Source organism: Carcharhinus amblyrhynchos, chromosome 15, assembly GCF_965287045.1.
Source record: "Carcharhinus amblyrhynchos chromosome 15, sCarAmb.v2.hapA, whole genome shotgun sequence".
Taxonomy (NCBI): Eukaryota; Metazoa; Chordata; class Chondrichthyes; order Carcharhiniformes; family Carcharhinidae; genus Carcharhinus; species Carcharhinus amblyrhynchos.
In genome coordinates this window covers 67,551,038-67,571,393 of record NC_137338.1, presented here as the reverse complement: position 1 = coordinate 67,571,393, position 20,356 = coordinate 67,551,038, and the positions used below count along the sequence as shown (strand labels likewise).

The window sequence follows — 20,356 nt, the reverse complement described above, 5'->3', positions numbered from 1 at the left end:
CTTGCCCTCAGTCCAGTGAAGTGTACAACTTGCCAATCCTGCTTGATAACTTCATCGCAGTGTTAATGTAAGCTACTCGTGACACTAATAAATTAACTAAACGAAACAGCAAACATAGAAACCCTACAGTGCAGAAAGAGTCCATTTGGCCCATCGAGTCTTCACCGACCACAATCCCACCCAGGCCCCACCCCCATATCCCTACATATTTTACCCGCTAATCCCTCTAACCTACGCATCTCAGGACACTAAGGGGCAATTTTCAGCATGGCCAATCAACCTAACCTGCACATCTTTGGACTGTGGGAGGAAACCGGAGCACGCGGAGGAAACCCACACAGACACGAGGAGAATGTGCAAATTCCACACGGACGGTGACCCGAGCTGGGAATCGAACCCAGGTCCCTGGAGCTCTGAAGCAGCAGTGCTAACCACTGTGGTGCCATGCCACCCATGGTCATAATGTGATCAAAGTGTGCTTTGTCAATGAATTCAATTAATTTGGCCGGATTTTTCCTGGTATGTATAATTTTAAGAATACATAAGAACATAAGAACTAGGAGCAGGATTAGGCCATCTGGCCCCTCGAGCCTGCTCCACCAGTCAATAAGATCATGGCTGATCATTTTGTGGACTCAGCTCCACTTTCCTGCCCGCTCACCATAACCCTTAATTCCTTTACTGTTCAAAAATGTATCTATCCTTGCCTTAAAAACATTCAATGAGGTAGCCTCAACTGCTTCACTGGGCAGGGAATTCCACAGATTCACAACCCTTTGTGTGAAGAAATTCCTTCTCAACCGAGTCCTAAATCTGCTTCCCCCTATTTTGAGGCTATGTAGCTTTAGTTTCACCCACCAGTGGAAACAATTTCCCTATTTCTATCTTATCTATTTTATAGAACATAGAACACTACAGCACAAACACGTCCTTCAGCCCACAAGTTGCGCCAATCATTTTCCTACCTACCAGACCTATCTATAACCCTCAATCCCATTAAATCCCATATACTCATCCAGAAGTCTCTTAAAAGACCCCAGCGAGTTTGCCTCCACCACCACCGACGGTAGCCGATTCCACTCACTCACCACCCTCTGAGTGAAAAACTTACCCCTGACATCTCCTCTGTACCTACTCCCCAGCACCTTAAACCTGTGTCCTCTCGTAGTGACCATTTTAGCCCTGGGAAATAGCCTCTGAGAATCCACCCTATCAATACCTCTCAACATTTTATAAACCTCTATCAGGGTCGCCTCTCATCCTTCGTCTCTCCAGGGAGAAGAGTCCCAGCTCCCTCAACCTATCTTCATAAGGCATGCCTCCCAATCCAGGCAACATCCTTATGAATCTCCTCTGCACCCTTTCAATAGCTTCCACATTCTTCCTGTAGTGAGGCTGCACAGTACTCCAAGTGGGGTCTGACAAGGGTCCTATAAAGTTGCAGCATTACCTCCCAACTCCTAAACTCAATCCCCTGATTGATGAAGGCTAGTACACCATACGCCTTCTTGACCACATCCTCCACCTGCTAGGCTGATTTAAGAGTCCTATGGACCTGGACCCCAAGGTCCTTCTGATCCTCCACACTGCTAAGACTCCTACCCTTGATATTATACTCCTTCATCCCATTGGACCTGCCAAAATGGACCACTACACATTTATCCGTGTTGAAGTCCGTCTGCCACTTCTCCGCCCAGTCTTGCATCCTATCTATGTCTCACTGCAACTTCTGACATCCCTCCAGACTATCCACAACACCACCAACCTTCGTGTCATCAGCAAACTTACCAACCCATCCCTCCACTTCCTCATTTATGAAAATGACAAACAGCAAGGGTCCTAGAACAGATCCCTGGGGCACTCCACTGGTGACTGACCTCCATGCAGAAAAAGACCCATCCACAACTACTCTCTGCCTTCTGCAGGCAAGCCAGTTCTGGATCCACAAGGCCAAAGGCCCTTGGATCTCATGCCCAATCTTATGTGTTTCTATAATCTTATATTTTGGAAAAAATTATTAGGGATAGGATTTGTAGTTATTTGGAGAGTAATGAGTTGATTGGAGATAGTCAGCATGGTTTTGTGGCGGGTAGGTCGTGCCTTACTAACCTTATTGAGTTTTTTGAGAAAGTGACCAAAGAGGTGGATGGGGGTAAGGCAGTGGACGTGGTGTATATGGATTTTAGTAAGGCGTTTGATAAGGTTCACCATGGTAGGCTTCTGCACAAAATGCAGATGTATGGGATTGGGGGTGATCTAGGGAACTGGATTAGGAATTGGCTAGCGGATAGGAGACAGAGGGTAGTGGTTGACGGTAAATATTCATCATGGAGTTCGGTTACAAGTGGTGTGCCTCAGGGATCTGTGTTGGGGCCACTGCTGTTTGTGATTTTTATTAATGATCTGGATGAGGGTATAGTTGGGTGGATCAGTAAATTTGCTGATGACACCAAAGTCGGAGGTGTGGTAGATAGTGAGGAAGGGTGTCATAGTTTGCAGGAAGACTTAGACAGGTTGCAGAGCTGGGCCGAGAGGTGGCGGATGGAGTTTAATGCAGAGAAATGTGAGGTAATTCACTTTGGTAGGAATAACAGATGTGTTGAGTATAGGGCTAACGGGAAGACTTTGAATAGTGTGGAGGAGCAGAGGGATCTAGGTGTATGTGTACATAGATCCCTGAAAGTTGGGAATCAAGTAGATAAGGTTGTTAAGAAGGCATACAGTGTCTTGGCGTTTATTGGTAGGGGGATTGAATTTAGGAGTCGTAGCGTTATGTTGCAACTGTACACAACTCTGGTGAGGCCGCACTTGGAGTATTGTGTGCAGTTCTGGTCCCCACATTACAGGAAGGATGTGGAGGCTTTGGAGAGGGTGCAGAGGAGGTTTACCAGGATGTTGCCTGGTATGGAGGGGAGGTCATATGAGGAGAGGCTGAGGGATTTGGGGTTGTTTTCGCTGGAAAGAAGGCAGCTAAGAGGGGATCTTATTGAAACATATAAGATGATTTGAGGTTTAGATAGGGTGGATAGCGATAGCCTTTTTCCTCTGATGGAAAAATCTAGCACGAGGGGGCATGGCTTTAAACTAAGGGGGGGTAGTTATAGGACAGATGTCAGGGGTAGGTTCTTTACCCAGAGGGTGGTGAGGGATTGGAATGCCCTGCCTGCTGCAGTTGTAAATGCGCCTAGTTTAGGGGCGTTTAAGAGGTCTGTGGACAGGTTTATGGACGAAAAGGGATTGGTTTAGGTTAGTGGGTCATTGTTGTTTTTTTTTTAACTGGTCGGCGCAACATCGTGGGCCGAAGGGCCTGTTCTGCGCTGTAATGTTCTATGTTCTATGTTATATGTTTCTATAAGATCTCCCCTCATTCTTCTGAATTCCAATGTGTACAGCCCCAGTCTATTCAGTGTCTCCTCATAAGCCAACCCTCTCAACTCCAGAATCAACCTAGTGAATCTGCTCTGCATCCCTCCAGTGTCAGTATATCCTTTCTCAAGTAAGGAGACCAAAACTGTACATAATACTCCAGGTGTGGCCTCACCAGCACCTTATACAGCTGTAACATAACCTTGCTGTTTTTAAACTCCATCCCTCTAGCAATGAAGGATAAAATTCCATTTGCTGCCTTAATTATCTGCTGCACTTGCAAACCAACTCCTTGAGATCCCTGCACAAGGACACTCAGGTCCCTTTGCACAGCAGTATGCTGCAATTTTTTACCGTTTAAAAAATATACCATTTTGCTGTTATTCCTACCAAAATGGATGACCTCACATTTACCAACATTGTACTCCATCTGCCAGACCCTCACCCACTCACTTAGACTATCTATATCCCTTTGCAGATTTTCAGCATCCTCTGCGCATTTTGCTCTGCCACTCATCTTAGTGTCATCTGCAAATTTTGATACACTGCACTTGGTCCCCAACTCCAAATCATCTGTGTAAATCGTAAACAATCATAGTCCCAACACTGATCCCTGAGGCACTAGTCACTGATCACAAACCAGAAAAACACCCATTTACCCCCACTCTTTGCTTTCTGTTAGTTAACAGATCCTCTATCCGTGCTAATACATTATCTGTAACACCGTGCACCTTTATCTTATGTTAGCAGTCTTTGGTGGGGCATCTTGTCAAATGCCTTCTGAAAATAAGAACATAAGAACAGAAGAAATAGGAGCAGGAGTAGGCCATCTAGCCCCTTGAGCCTGCCCTGCCATTCAATAAGATCATGGCTGACCTGAAGTGGATCAGTTCCACTTACCCACCTGCTCCCCATAACCCTTAATACCCTTATCGATCAGAAATCTATCTACCTGTGACTTAAACATATTCAATGAGGTAGGCTCCACCACTTCAATGGGCAGAGAATTCCAGAGATTCACTACCCTCTGAGAGAAGAAGTTCCTCCTCAACTCTGTTCTAAACTGCGCCCCCCCCCCCCCCCCCTTATTTTGAGGCTGTGCCCTCTAGTTCTGGTTTCCTTTCTAAGTGGAAAGAATCCCTCTACCTCTATCCTATCTAGCCCCTTCATTATCTTATATCTCTCTATAAGATCCCCCCTCAGCCTTCTGAACTCCAATGAGTACAGACCCAATCTACTCAACCTCTCCTCATAATCTAACCCCCTCATCTCTGGTACAATCTGGTGAACCTTCTCTGTGCTCCCTCCAAGCCCAATATATTCATTTACAAATAAGGGGACCAAAACTTCACACAGTTCTCCAGTTGCGGCCTCATCAGTGCCCTGTACGTTTACAGCAAGACCTCCCTACTTTTATATTCTATCCCCCTCGCTATAAATAGAACATAGAACATAGAACATTACAGCGCGGAACAGGCCCTTCGGCCCACAATGTTGCGCTGACCAGTCTTATTTTTTTTAAAAAAAACATTGACCCACTAATCTAAACCAATCCCTTTTCGTCCATAAACCTATCCACCAATCTCTTAAACGCCCCCAAACTAGGCGCATTTACAACTGCAGCAGGCAGGGCATTCCAGTCCCTCACCACCCTCTGGGTAAAGAACCTGCCCCTGACATCCGTCCTATAACTACCCCCCCTTAATTTAAAGCCATGCCCCCTCGTGCTAGATTTCTCCATCCGAGGAAACAGGCTATCACCATCCACCCTATCTAAACCTCTAATCATCTTATATGTTTCTATAAGATCCCCTCTTAGCCGCCTTCTTTCCAGTGAAAACAACCCCAAATCCCTCAGTCTCTCCTCATAGGACCTCCCCTGCATACCAGGCAACATCCTGGTAAACCTCCTCTGCACCCTCTCCAAAGCCTCCACATCCTTCCTGTAATGTGGGGACCAGAACTGCACACAGTACTCCAAGTGCGGCCGCACCAGAGTTGTGTACAGTTGCAACATGACGCTGCGACTCCTAAATTCAATCCCCCTACCAATAAACGCCAAGACACCGTACGCCTTCTTAACAACCTTATCTACTTGATTCCCAACTTTCAGGGATCTATGTATCTATATAAAGGCCAATATTCCATTCACCTTCTTGATCACCTGCTGCATCTGCAGACTGGGTTTTTGCGATTCATGCACAAGGACCCCCAGGTCCCTCTGCACAGTAACATGTTGTAATTTTTCACCATTTAAATAATAGTCCATTTTACTATTATTTCTTCCAAAGTGGATAACCTCACATTTGCCAACGTTATACTCCATCTGCCAGATCCTCGCCCACTCACTCAATTGGAATAAATGGGTGCTTTTCCAGTTGGCAATTAGTGACTAGTGGTGTGCTGCAGGGATCGGTGCTGGGGCCTCAACTGTTTACCATATATATAGACGACCTGGAGGAGGGGACTGAGTGTAGGGTAACAAAGTTTGCTGATGACACAAAGATAGGTGGTAAAGCGAATTGCGTGGAGGACGTGGAAAGTCTGCAGAGAGATTTGGATTGGCTGAGTGAGTTTTGTACGAGGGAAGTCACGTTTCAATAATTTGATTGAGTATTTTTTGAGGAGATGACAAAAATGATTGACGAGGGAAGGGCCATGGATGTTGTCTATATGGACTTTAGCAAAGCATTCAACAAGGTCCCTCATGATAGGCTGGTGCAACACGTTAAATCACACAGGATCGAGCGTGAACTAACTAGATGGATTCAGAACTGTCTTGGCCATAGGCGAGAGAGGGTAGCGGTGGAAGGGTGTGTTTCTGAATGGAGGTCTGTAACTAGTGGTGTTCCACAGGGATCAGTGCTGGGACCTCTGCTGTTTGTAATGTATATAAATGATTTGGAAGAAAATATAGCTGGTACGATTAGCAAGTCTGTGGACGGTACTAAGATTGCTGGAATTACAGATAGTGATTAAACTTGTCAAGGAATACAGCAGGACATAGACAGGCTGGAAAACTGAACAGAGAAATGGCAGATGAATTTAATTTGGACAAATGTGAGCTGATGCATTTTGGTAGATCCAGTTCAGGTGGAAGCTATAAAATAAATGGCAGAACAATCAGGAGCATAGACACACAGAGAGATCTGGGATTACCAATCTTTACAAGTGGCAGCACAGGGGGAAAAGGTGGTAAAGAAAGCATCTGACATCCTGCCTTCATTGCCCTCAATTGGGTTCATGTCACACTATCTATAACCCCCATGACTTGCCTGGGCTTGTAACATCTCACTTACTGTCCTGTCTGGAGACAATACACATCTCTTTAACCTATGCTTAATGCTATCTCCACTCACATTGTCTGCACTTTTAAGACTTGAATAGCAGATTAGTTGTAAAGACTCGCATTCAAATCAGTATTCTGTAAACTGTGTGTGCCTTTATATGCCCTGTTTGGTGATCAGAACTCTCCATTTACCTGACGAAGGAACAGCGTTCCGAAAGCTAGTGGCGTTTACTACCAAATAACTTTAACCTGGTGTTGTGAGACTTCTTACTGTGTTTACCCCAGTCCAGCGCCAGCAACTCCACATCATTGGCTGGGGCATTGAATATAAGAGTTAGCAAATTCTGTTACAGTTACATGAAACACCAGTTTGGGCACATTTGGAATACTGCACCCAATTCTGGTCACCGCACAACCAAAAGGACCTGGAGGCTTTGGGAGGTCAGAAAATATTTCCTAGGATGTTGCTTGGAATGGAGGGTATGAGCTATGAGGAGAGATTGAGTAAACTGGGATTGTTCTCCCTGGAAAGGCTGAGGCTGAAGGGCGACCTGGTAGAAGTTTATAAAATTATGAGGGGCGTAGATAAGATAAATAGTTGGAAACTTTTTCCCAGGGCAGAAATGACAATTACAGGGGGGGAAAGGTTCAATAGGGAAGTCTTTTACACAGAGGGTGATGGGGGCCTGGAATGCATTGCCAAGTGAGGGGGTTGAGGCAGAAATGTTAGCGACATTTAAGAATTATCTGGATAGACACATTAACAAGTGGGGAATAGAGGGATATAGGTGATTGGTGTAGATAGGACAACGTGATCGGGGCAGGCTTGGTGGGCCGCAGGGTCTGTTCCTGTGCTGTACTGTTCTCTGTTCTTTGTTAATGCCATTGAATGTCAAGGGGAGATGGTTAGATTCCCTTGTTAGAGATGGTCATTGTGTGGCACTTGTGTGGCACAAATGTTATTTGCCATTTGTTAGCCTGGATGTGAATGGCACCCAGGACTGCTCCGATATTTGAGGAGTTGCAAATAGTACAGAACATTGAGCCGTCATCAGTGAATATCCCCTTTTCTGACCTTATGATGGACAGGAGGTCATACACCCAACCAGCTGAAGATGGTTGGATGTAGGACACTATCTGGAGGGACTCCTGCAGTGATGACCTGAAGCTGAGATGATTGACTTCCAACCACCACGACCATCTTTCTTTGTGCCAGGTATCACTCCAGACAGCAGACAGTTTCCCCCCCCACCGATTCCCATTGACTCCAGTTGGGATCCTTAATGGCACACTCGGTTGAATACTACCTTGATATCAAGGGCAGTCACTCTCACCTCACTTTTGGAGCTCAGCTCTTTTGTCCATGTTTGAACCAAGGTTGTAATGAAGTCAGGAGCTGAGTGCCTCTAGCAGAGACTAAGCTAAGTGTCAGTAAGTTAGTTATTGCCAAGTAAATGCCACACTGATAATGACCCCTTCTATCACTTTACTGATGATCGAGAGTAATGGGGTAATAATTGTCTGGATCTACTTTGCCCTTTTTATGGAGACAGGCTGTTGTAGCTGTACTGGGGTAGCTGTTAGTTCTGGAGCCAAGCTTTTAAGGTCAACCCATTTGTTGTAGACCATCACACCCACCAGCGTATAGTCATTGTCATAGAGTCATAGTCATAGAGATTTACAGCATGGAAACACTCTTCGGCCCAATTTATCCTTCTCTTTTAACCACTAAGCTAGCCCCAGTTGTCCATATTTGGCCCATATCCCTCTATACCTATCTTACCCATGTAACTGTCTCAATGCTTTTTAAAATACAAAATTGTACCTGCCTCTACTACTCCCTCTGGCAGCTAGTTCCAGACACTCACCACCCTCTGTGTGAAAAGATTGTCCCTCTAGACCCTTTTGTGTCTCTCCCACCTCACCTTAGGCCTATGCTCTCTAGTTTTAGACTCCCCTACCTTTCGGAAAAGATGTTGACTATCTACCTTGTCTCTGCTCCTCATTATTTTATATGTCCCTATAAGATCAACCTTAAGTCCCCTATGCTCCAGAGAAAAAAGTCCCAGCCTATCCAGCCTCTCTTTATAACTCAAACCTCAAACCCCAGTAGCAACCTAGTAAATCTTTTCTGCACTCTTTCTAGTTTAATAATACCCTTTTTATAATAGGGTGACCAGAATGGCACGCAGTATTCCAAGTGTGGCCTTACCAATGTCTTGTACAACTTCAACAAGACGTCCCAACTCCTGTATTCAATATTCTGACTGATGAAACCAAGCATGCCGAATGCCTTCTTCACCACTCTGTCCACCTGTGACTCCACTTTCAAGGAGATATGAACCTGTATCCCTAGACCTCTTTGTTCTGTAACTCTCCCCAACGCCTGACCATTAACTGAGTAAGTCCTGCCCTGGTTCGATCTACCAAAATGCATCACCTCGCATTTATCTAAATTAAATTTCATCTGCCAATCATCAACCCACTGATCAAGATCAAAATCCCAAAGTAATCCTAGATAACCTTCTTCACTGTCCGCTGTATTGCCAATCTTGGTGTCATAAGTAAACTTACTAACCATGCCTCCTAAACTCTCATCCAAATCATTAATACAAGTGACAGACTCTATGACTATGACACCAAGGGGAATATTTTCTGTTGGTTGTCCTATTGAATTTTTAGATTAGTTCACCTTAATTTTCAGAAACAGAAATACCAGCTGAATCTCTGTGACTGGATCTCGGAATGTCACCTTTTTGAGGCCAGTATCGGTCTGCTGAGTCTGTGCTTTACATCCCCCCAAAAAACAATTTATTCATTTTATATCGACAGTTATGGAAATTCCTCCTCTTGGCCATGCATGTAGGGGTAAGGCGTGTGGGTCAATGACATGATATAGCAATCAGCTGACTGCACAGTGGAACAGGCCTGAGGGGCTGGATGGCCTCCTGTTCTTGTGTCTTGCCCAGATGACAAGTTTGCGAAGGTAATTCTGATGTCTTCCGACTTTCGAATGCAACGTAACCATCACAAATTGGTATGGCTGTTGCTCTGCCCAAGACGGCAAGAAACTGCAAAGGGTCGTGAATGAAGCCCAATCCATCACGCAAACCAGCCTCCCATCCACTGACTCTATCTACACTTCCTGCTGCCTCAGCAAAGCAGTCAGCACCCACGCACCCCAGACATTCTCTGTTCCACCCTCGGGAAAAAGATATAAAAGTCTGAGGTCACGCACCAGCGGACTCAAGAACAGCTTCTTCCCTGCTGTTGTCAGACTTTTGAATGGACCTACCTTACATTAAGTTGATCTTTCTCTACACCCTAGCTATGACTGTAACATTACATTCTGCACCCTCTCCTTCTCTATGAACAGTATGCTTTGTCTGTATAGGGCACAAGAAACAATACTTTTCTAATACATGTGACAATAATAAATCATATCAAATCAGTACCCAGTTTTTAAGGCCTCTTCAGAATGCTGACAATGTGGGGACTTTGCTCACTTAAACGTGTATAAAATCAATGTGATGTGTATGTTTACTGTCTTTCAGGTGTTAATTTATCAGCCAAACCAGATGATAGAAGAAATGCAGTGAGCTGCCATGTATCTCCTGTCCACGTTGTGGTCAGTCTCAATATTACAGCCAAACAAGGTGCGTGGTGGCTGGAATTTTCCAGCTCTTTAGGGCTGGCTGGGTTTCCCAGTCCTGGAGATTTCAGTGGTTCACTGGAGCGGACAGCTAGAGATCCTCAGGTGTATTGGGCAGCACGGTAGCACAGTGGTTAGCACTGCTGCTTCACAGCTCCAGGGTCCTGGGTTCGATTCTCATGCTCGGGTCACTGTCTGTGTGGAGTTTGCACATTCTCCTCGTGTCTGCGTGGGTTTTCTCCAGGTACTCTGGTTTCCTCCCACAGTCCAAAGATGTGCGGGTTAGGTTGATTGGCCATGCTAAGAAATTGCCCAGAGTAGTGGAGGTTAGAGGGATTAGCAGGTGTAAGATGTAGGGATATGGGGGTAGGGCCTGGGTGGGATTATGTTCGGTGCAGACTCGATGCAGACTCTTTTTACACTGTAGGGTTTCTATGTTCTATTTATTACTGGAGCGTTGGAGGCAATCAACAGCAGCAAAAATTAAAATGATCAAAAGTACAATTGGGTTAGTATTGTTAACACCATGAAAGGAAAAAATATCTCCCAAGTGCCAGAATTAATTGAGTGAATGGAGTGGGAAGTTGTGAATATTGGAGGGAAAATTGTGTTGTTGTGGTAATGTCACTGGAGCAGTAATGTCTGGGGACACTATCGTAGTTAAGGAATTTAAATTTGGGTAATAAATCTGGAAATGAAAGCTAGTCTCAGTAATTGTAACCATTGTTGTAAAAACCCATCAATTTCGCTAATTTCCTTAAGGGAAGGAAATCATAGAATCCTACAGTGAAAAAAGGAGGCCATTCGCCCCACCGAGTCTGCACCGACTCTATCCTCATAACCCCATGTGTTTACCCTAGCTAGTCCCCCTGGCACTAAGGGGCAATTTAGCATGGCCAATCAACCTAACCCACACATCTTTGGACTGTGGGAGGAAACTGGATCTCCTGGACGAAACCCACGCAAACAGGGGGAAAAGTGCAAACTCCACACAGACAGAGCGGCACGGTAGCACAGTGGTTAGCACTGTTGCTTCACAGCTCCAGAGACCTGGGTTCAATTCCCAGCTCGGGTCACTGTCTGTGTGGAGTTTGCGCATTCTCCTCATGTCTGTGTGGGTTTCCTCTGGGTGCGCCAGTTTCTTCCCACTGTCTAAAGATGTGCGGGTTAGGTTGATTGGCCATGATAAAATTGCCCCTCAGTGTCCTGAGATGCGTAGGTTAGCGGGATTAGTTGATAAATATGTAGAGATATGGGAATAGGGCTTGGGTGGGATTGTAGTCGGTGCAGACTCAATGGCCTCTTTCTGCACTGTAGGGTTTCTATGGTTCTATGGCAGTGAGCCCAGCTGGGATTTGAACCCAGGTCCCTGGCGCTATGAGGCACAGTGGTCTGGCCTACATGTGACACCAGACCCACAGCAATGACTCTTCACTACCATCTGAAATGGCCTGGCAAGTCACTCATTTCAAGGGCAATTAGGGACGGGCAATAAATGATGGCCCAGCCAGCGATGCCCATGAAAGAATAAATAGGATTGGTGAGGGAACAAATGTTTCTTTTCTATTTAAAATGAGAATGCCTAATGAATATGAAATGCTATCAGAAATACAGGTCTGGCAGCATCTCTGGAGCCTGAAAGAGAGTGAACTTTTCAGGTGCATCACCATTCTTTGGAGTAATTTGTCCTTGGGGAGCAAACGCTAAAACTAAACCAGGTGAATAAATTACCTCAAACTTTCGTGAATCAATGGTAGTGCAGGAGATACATTAGGAGGACTCTCCACCTCTAAAGTTTAAAGTTTGCTGATGACACCAAGATTGGGGGAACGGCAAATTGTGCGGAGGGTGTGGAGAGTCTGCAGAAGGATCTAGATAGGCTGGGTGAATGGGCCAGGAAATGGCAAATGGAATTTAATGTTGGCAAGTGTGAGGTGGTCCACTTCGGTAGGAATAATGGTAGGAAGGATTATTACTTACGTGGCGAAAAACTGCAGCAGGCGACGGTGCAGAGGGACCTCGGGGTCCTTGTGCATGAGTCGCAAAAACCCAGCTTGCAGGTGCAGCAGGTGGTCAGGAAGGCGAATGGGATGCTGGCCTTCATAGCGAGGGGGATTGAATATAAAAGTAGGGAGGTCTTGCTGCGGCTGTATAGGGCATTGGTGAGGCCGCAGCTGGAGTACTGTGTGCAGTTTTGGGCGCCGTACTTACGCAAGGATATTTTGGCCTTGGAGGGAGTGCAGAGGAGGTTTACTAGGCTGATACTGGAGTTGAGGGGGTTGAGCTATGAGGAGAGGCTGAATAAACTAGGCTTGTACTCATTAGAGTTTAGAAGAATGAGGGGAGATCTCATTGAGACGTATAAGATGATGAATGAGATGGATAGGATAGAGGTGGAGAGACTCTTCCCGCTCAGAAAGGATAGTAGGACTAGGGGGCACAGCCTCAAGATAAAGGGGGGGTGCGGTTTAGAACGGAGTTGAGGAGGAACTTCTTCACTCAAAGGGTGGTGAATCTCTGGAATTCTCTGCCCGTTAAGGTGGTGGAGGCTACCTCGCTAAATATTTTTAAGACGCGGGTTGATGGGTTTTTGATAAGCGAGGGGATTAAGGGTTATGGGGAGAGGGCGGGAATGTGGAACTGAGCCACGACAGATCAGCCATGATCTTATTGAATGGCGGGGCAGGCTCGAAGGGCTAGATGGCCTACTCCTGCTCCTATTTCTTATGTTCTTATGTACTTGAGGCTTTGTGGAAAGTTGTATTATCCACATGAAAACATCACATCAACAATAAGAGTCTTCAGCTTGTTTGTGGCTGGTCACCCACAGTCTACTCTCCAAGTCCCTCTATCACCCCCTGTACTCCCTAATCTATATTGGCCCTGACTCCAGCAATGTCTTGGCTTTAAAGTTCTCATCTTTGTTTTCAAATTCCTCCATTTCCTTCCACCTCCTCCTAGAACAAAGAACAACACAGCACGGGAAACAGGCCCAACGAGCCCGGGCCGCCATTTTAACATTGCGAGTTCCCTCTTCCACTCATGACCTTTGTCTGCGCTTATGGCATTGGAAACCAGATTGAGGGGAGACTAATTTGGGGACAATTTGTGACACCATTCAGCCTAAGAGCACATCTTTGGGGTGTTCCACTTCCTCCAAGATACCTGCACTCCTCCTATTCTGCTCTCTGGTATAGCCCCAGTTGTAAGTGCCCGCCCATTGGGTGCCGTGTTACTAGCTACCTGGGCCTCATGTTCCGGATGTCCCCCTCTCCCCTTCTCCACTTCTCTAACTCTCTCTCTCTCCTCCTCTGAGATGCTCCATCAAACCAACCTCTTTGACCAATTACTCAGTGGGTGGGATTCCCCCATCCCACTGCAGTGGGTTTGGCGGTGGGTGAGTACGGAGAATCTGGTGACAGCCAGAGGTCAACGTAAAATTGCAATTCTCTTAACAAAGAAAATTACAGCTCAGAAACAGGCCCTTCGGCCCTCCGAGCCAGCACCGACCATGCTGCCTGACTGAATTAAAATCCCCTCCATCCGGGCACCATATCCCTCCATTCCCATCCTATTCATGTATCGATCAAGACACCCCTTAAACGTCACTATCATATCTGCTCCCACTACCTCTCCTGGCAGTGAGTCCTCGGAACCCACCACCCTCTGGGTAAAAAACTTGCCTCATACGTCTTCTTTAAACCTTTCCCCCTGCACCTTCAACTTATTATAATATATTCTCTGGTTGTTCATGCCGGCATGTCCCCCAAATAGTGTGCCCCCCACTGCAGGGGTACAGTCAGTGGGAAATCCCATTGACAGCAGTGGGACCTGAAGATCCCAGTGAACAGGGTGGGCAACACACACTCCAAGGATGCCCTGAAATGGGAGAATTCTGCCCAATAATTGCTGTACTGAGCATGTGCGACACAGTCTGAGGTCGTAGAAACCCTACAGTGCAGAAAGAGGCCATTCGGCCTATCGAGTCTGCACCGACCACAATCCCATCCAGGCCCTACCCCCCACTATCCGTACACATTTTACCCACTAATCCTCTAACCTATGCATCTAATGTCAATTTATCACGGCCAACCAACCTAACCTGCACATCTTTGGACTGTGGGAGGAAACCGGAGCACCCGGAGGAAACCCACGCAGATATGAGGAGAATGTGCAAACTCCACACAGACAGTGACCCGAGCCGGGAATCGAACCCAGGTCCCTGGAGCTGTGAAGCAGCAGTGCTAACCGCTATGCTACCGTGCCGCTCCTACTGACTTTCAGATGAGACAACAAATCAAAAACATGTCTCCCTACACAACTCTTTGAAAAAGAGTATCGCAATTCCCTGGTGATCTGACAAATATTTATCCTTCAAAGAGGTTTGCTTTTCATTGTCATATGGCTGCTTGCTGTACCCAAAATGGCTACTGGACAACAGTGACAAGTACTACTGGATGTAGAGCATTTTGGGATATTCTGAGTTTAACCAAAGGCGCTATCTAAATTCTCATTCTTCCGCCAGGATTTCATATTGTTACGCGGCATCTCCTACTCTCTGGGTTGCCAAAGGTTGGTCACAGTCCACTCTCCCTAGACTGAGTACATACTGAGCTTGACAGTGATCTGGTTGTGGGGATCACCTCCCCTCTTCAGTGTAACTGTGGCTGCTGCCTAATTTTTATCTTAATGCATTCTTGTTGATTTTGTTTATTTCTAGATCCCCAATCTTCCAAAACGGATGACAGACAAAGACTTGCCAAGGAACGAAGGGAAGAGAGAGATAAGTCTCTGGGTGAGTTGACTTTCCTGATCTATAATGGACATCAGGCTACGAGGAGAGACAGTCAGTGAGACAGGCAGATGGAACATCTATGGCTCTGGATGTGACCTAGTTTCCGCCCTTTACTAACCTGCCATTAATAACTTCACAACCCAAATTACCTGGAGCCTCTATCATAGGGGGATGCATCTCCCTTGAAGCATGTTGATAGAGAGTATTCCAATCTTCCTGGGCTAATCCATGATAAAAAAGTAGCAAACCATTTGACATATTCCAAATGGACACTCCCCAAGGGAGAGATTTGAATTCAATAAAAATCTGGATTTAAAAGCCTAATGATGACCATGAAATCATTGTCAATTGTGGTAAAAACCCATCCAGTTCACTGATGTCCTATCAGGAAAGAAATCTGCCATCCTTACCTGGTCTCTGCCCGTTGAAGTGGTGGAGGCTGCCTCGCTCAATATTTTTAAGACGCGGGTTGATGGGTTTTTGATAGGCAAGCGGATTAAGGGTTATGGGGAGAGGGCGGGAATGTGGAACTGAGCCACGACAGATCAGCCATGATCTTATTGAATGGCGGGGCAGGCTCGAGGGGCTAGATGGCCTACTCCTGCTCCTATTTCTTATGTTCTTACGTCTGGCCTCCAGGTCCACAGCAATGTGGCTGACTCTAACTGCCGATATTCCATGAATGAAAAAAAAGCTAACTGGCGGGAAGCAGAAAGTGAGAGTAAATGGGTCATTTTCAGATGAGCAAACTGATTACTGAAATATGACAGGGAGCACTGGTGACTGTATCATAGAGAAAGTCGCTGCTGAAACAAAGCTAGGTAAGATTGCGAGTTGCGAGGAGGGTACAAAGATTCTGCAAAGAGATACAAACAGGTTAAGTGAGAGGGTAAATATTTGGAAGATGCAGAGTAATGTGAGAAAATGTGAAATTATCCAAATTGTTATTTAAATTGAGTGGGGCTGCAGAATACTGTAGTACTGGTTGTCTTGATCAGGGGGTGAATCAGTCCCTCAGTGCAAAAGAGGCCATTAGGCCCATCAAGTCTATACCTACTACAATCCCACCCAATCCCTATCCCCATAACCCCATGTATTTACTCTAACTAGCCCGCTGACACTACAGGGCAACTTAACATGGCCAAACCACCTAATCCACACATCTTTGGAGTGTGGGAGGAAACCGGAGCACCCGGAGGAAACCCACACAGACACGGGGAGGATGTGCAAACTCCACATAGACAGTGACCCAAGCCGGGAATCGAGCGCAGGTCCCTAGCATTGTGAGGCAGCAATGCTAGTCACTGTGCCACCGTGCTAAAGTCACTAGACTATTCACCCAGAGACCCAGGGTAATGCTTTGGGACCCGCGTTCAAATTCCATCACTGCAGATGGTGAAATTTAAAAGGCTAATGATGACCATGAAACCATTGTCGCTTGTTCTGGTTCGCTAATGTCCTTTAGAGAAGGAAATCTGCCATCCTTACCTGGTCTGGCCTACATGTGACTCCAGACCCACAGCAATGTGGCTTGTCTCTTAACAGTCCTCTGAAATGGCCAAGCAACAGCCTCAGTTCAAGGGTAATTAGTGATGGGCAACAAACGCTGGCCCGACAGTGACAGTCACATCCCGTGAACGAACAAAAAAAAGTCCTATTGTGATAAAGACAAGCATCTCATCATCTTCTTAATTGCTTGCTGCAAATGCATGTTAGCCTTCAGTGACTTGTGGGTAAAGATAACCAGGTCCCTTTCATAGAATCCCTATAGAATGGCAGGAGGCCCTTCAGCCCATTGAGTCTGTACTGACCACAATCCCACCAGGCCCTCATTTATCCTGCTAATACTCTCGACATTAGGATCAATTTAATATGACCAATCAACCTAACCCACACATCTTTGGATTGTGGGAGGAAATCAGAATACCCAGAGGAAACCCGCGCAGACACGGGGAGAATGTACAAACTCCACGCAGACAGCGACCCGAGGCTGGAATGGAACCCGGGCCCCTGGCGCTCACCACTGTGTCATTGTGCCGCCCTTTGTACAGGTACACTTTCTAATCTCACTAAATATTCCATTAGCCCTTATGATTATACTTTGCAGCCATTCAGGACAGTTTAGTGATCTATTTAGCAAGACTTCCAAGCGTCTTTGCACCTTGGCTTTTAAACATGTCAGAAACATCCGTCCAATCCTTTTCAGGTCCAAAGTGGATAATCTCACACTCACCCACGGTTTGCAAATCATAAGATCAAATAAAATAAGAGCAGGATTGGGCCATTGAGTTCATTGTGCTCTGCTGTTCACTAAGATCCTGGCTGACCTGACTGACCTTTAACTCTTGCTTGTCCTCTTACATCCCTCGTCCATCAAAAATCCATCTAACTACACATTATATTCAATTGAGAAAGTTCCAAAGAGGAGGAATTCCTCCTCATCTCTGTCTTAAGTGGGGACTCTTGTTTTTAAATTGTGTCCCTTAGTTCTAGGTTCCCCCATAAACCTCAGTTTATAAACCCTGTCAAGTCCCTTATGTGTTTCATAAGGACACCTCTCATTCTTCTAAAGTCCCAACCTGCTCAGTCCCAATCTGCTCAACCTTTCCTGATAAAAACTGCAGCGTGCGACGGTGCAGAGGGACCTCGGGGTCCTTGTGCATGAGTCGCAAAAACCCAGCTTGCAGGTGCAGCAGGTGGTCAGGAAGGCGAATGGGATGCTGGCCTTCATAGCGAGGGGGATTGAATATAAAAGTAGGGAGGTCTTGCTGCGGCTGTATAGGGCATTGGTGAGGCCGCAGCTGGAGTACTGTGTGCAGTTTTGGTCGCCGCACTTACGCAAGAATATTTTGGCCTTGGAGGGAGTGCAGAGGAGGTTTACTAGGCTGATACTGGAGTTGAGGGGGTTGAACTATGAGGAGAGGCTGAATAAACTAGGCTTGTACTCGTTAGAGTTTAGAAGAATGAGGGGAGATCTCATTGAGACATATAAGATGATGAATGGGATGGATAGGCTAGAGGTGGAGAGACTCTTCCCGCTCAGAAAGGACAGTAGGACTAGAGGGCACAGCCTCAAGATAAAGGGGGGGGCAGTTTAGAACGGAGTTGAGGAGGAACTTCTTCACTCAAAGGGTGGTGAATCTCTGGAATTCTCTGCCCGTTGAAGTGGTGGAGGCTGCCTCGCTAAATATTTTAAAGACGCGGGTTGATGGGTTTTTGATAAGAGAGGGGATTAAGGGTTATGGGGAGAGGGCGGGAATGTGGAACTGAGCCACGACAGATCAGCCATGATCTTATTGAATGGCGGGGCAGGCTCGAAGGGCTAGATGGCCTACTCCTGCTCCTGTTTCTTATGTTCTTATGTTCTTAACCATTTACTTCCTCTGTTAATGACTCTGCAATTTCCTGCTATGCTGCTTAGAGCACCATCTATATTTGGCCACGAGAGGGGCTGGTTTTTATTGTATCATTCAGAGTGTTAATAATTATAAGCAGCTATTAAAAATCTCAACGCAGATTGTTGTGGGACATCACATTCTGCCAATTACAGTTCCTGCCCATTCATTATTCCCACCCTCTGTCTCCTGGCACTCAGCCAATATGACATGGTCAATAAGTTACCATTAATTTCACAAGCTCGAATTTGAGTCTCATGAGCGGGGGAAGGTGGTGGCGTTGTAGTTGTATTGTCACTGAACCAGAAATCCAGAGACCCCGAGCAATGCTCAGCGGACCTGCGTTCAAATCCCACAAGGACAGAGGGTGAAATGGGAATTCAATAAAAATCTGGAATTAAAAGTCTAATAGTTTTTCTATCTTTCCACTTTAAGAGGCGTTTAGATAAGTACATAGAACATAGAACATTACAGCGCAGAACAGGCCCTTCGGCCCACGATGTTGCGCCGACCAATTAAAAAAGCAATGACCCTCTAACCTAAACCAATCCCTTTCCATCCGTAAACCTATCCACGGATCTCTTAAACACCCCCAAACTAGGCTCATTTACAACTGCAGCAGGCAGGGCATTCCAGTCCCTCACCACCCTCTGGGTAAAGAACCTACCCCTGACATCCGTCCTATATCTACCACCCCTTAATTTAAAGCCATGCCCCCTCGTGCTAGCTTTCTCCATCCGAGGAAAAAGGCTATCACTGTCCACCCTATCTAAACCTCTAATCATCTTATATGTTTCAATAAGGTCCCCTGTTAGCCGCCTTCTTTCTGACGAAAATAACCCCAAATCCCTCAGTCTCTCCTCATAGGACCTTCCCTCCATACCAGGCAACATCCTGGTAAACCTCCTCTGCACCCTCTCCAATGCCTCCACATCCTTCCTATAATGTGGGGACCAGAACTGCAAACAATACACCAAGTGCGGACGCACCAGAGTTTTGTACAGTTGCAACATGACGTTGCGGCTCCTAAATTCAATCCCCCTACCAATAAACGCCAAGACACCGTATGCCTTCCTAACAACCTTATCAACTTGATTCCCAACTTTCAGGGACCTATGTACACATACACCTAGATCCCTCTGTTCATCAACACAATGGAACTTAGTAAGATGTTTCTATGTTTTTAAAAGTCTAATGTTGTCCATGAAACCATTGCCGATCGTTGGAAAAAAGCCTACCTGGTTCACCAATGTCCTTTAGAGGAGGAAATCTGCTGTTCTTACCCGATCTGATCTACATGTGACTTCAGAGCCGCAGTGGTTAGCACTGCTGCTTCACAGATCCAGGATCCTGGGTTCGATTCCCGGCTCGGGTCACTGTCTGTGTGGAGTTTGCACATTCTCCTCGTGTCTGCGTGAGTTTCCTCCGGGCACTCCGGTTTCCTCCCACAGTCCAAAGATGTGCGGGTCGGGTTGATTGACCATGCTAAATTGCCCCTTAGTGTCAGGGGGACTAGCTAGGGTAAATACATGGGGGTCATAGGGATAGGGCCTGGGTGGGATTGTGGTTGGTGCAGACTCGATGGGCTGAATGGCCTCCTGCAACATTCTCTGATATGGGAGCTGCTGATGTCAGCAACCTGCCCACCGTCTGTAAATGAACAATGAAGAGTTAATTCGGCTTATTGTCAAGCCAGTTGGCCCCTGGTAAAACGCTGCCCACGGCTAATACCTTTGATGTGGTCAGTCAGGCAGGAATGGGCCGTCTGACTTTTCACATCAAGTTGTTAAAGGTTGGGCGATGTTGCTCTTCAGGGACTGTCCGTTGTGGATTGTGGGGCATCCTGCATTAGGTTGATC

General features: G+C 46.2%; 1 protein-coding gene across 2 annotated transcripts in view; it reads left to right on the top strand.

The window, feature by feature from the left end:
• The window catches only part of LOC145353390 (MAP7 domain-containing protein 2-like), a 141,068-nt gene that overhangs the window by 12,705 nt on the left and 108,007 nt on the right, over positions 1-20,356 (top strand). For both annotated transcript variants that reach the window (XM_080204118.1, XM_080204120.1), the window contains exons 2-3: positions 10,210-10,311; positions 15,028-15,102. In XM_080204118.1, coding sequence (XP_080060244.1) covers positions 10,210-10,311; positions 15,028-15,102 — 177 coding nt within the window. The remainder of the gene's footprint in view (positions 1-10,209; positions 10,312-15,027; positions 15,103-20,356) is intronic.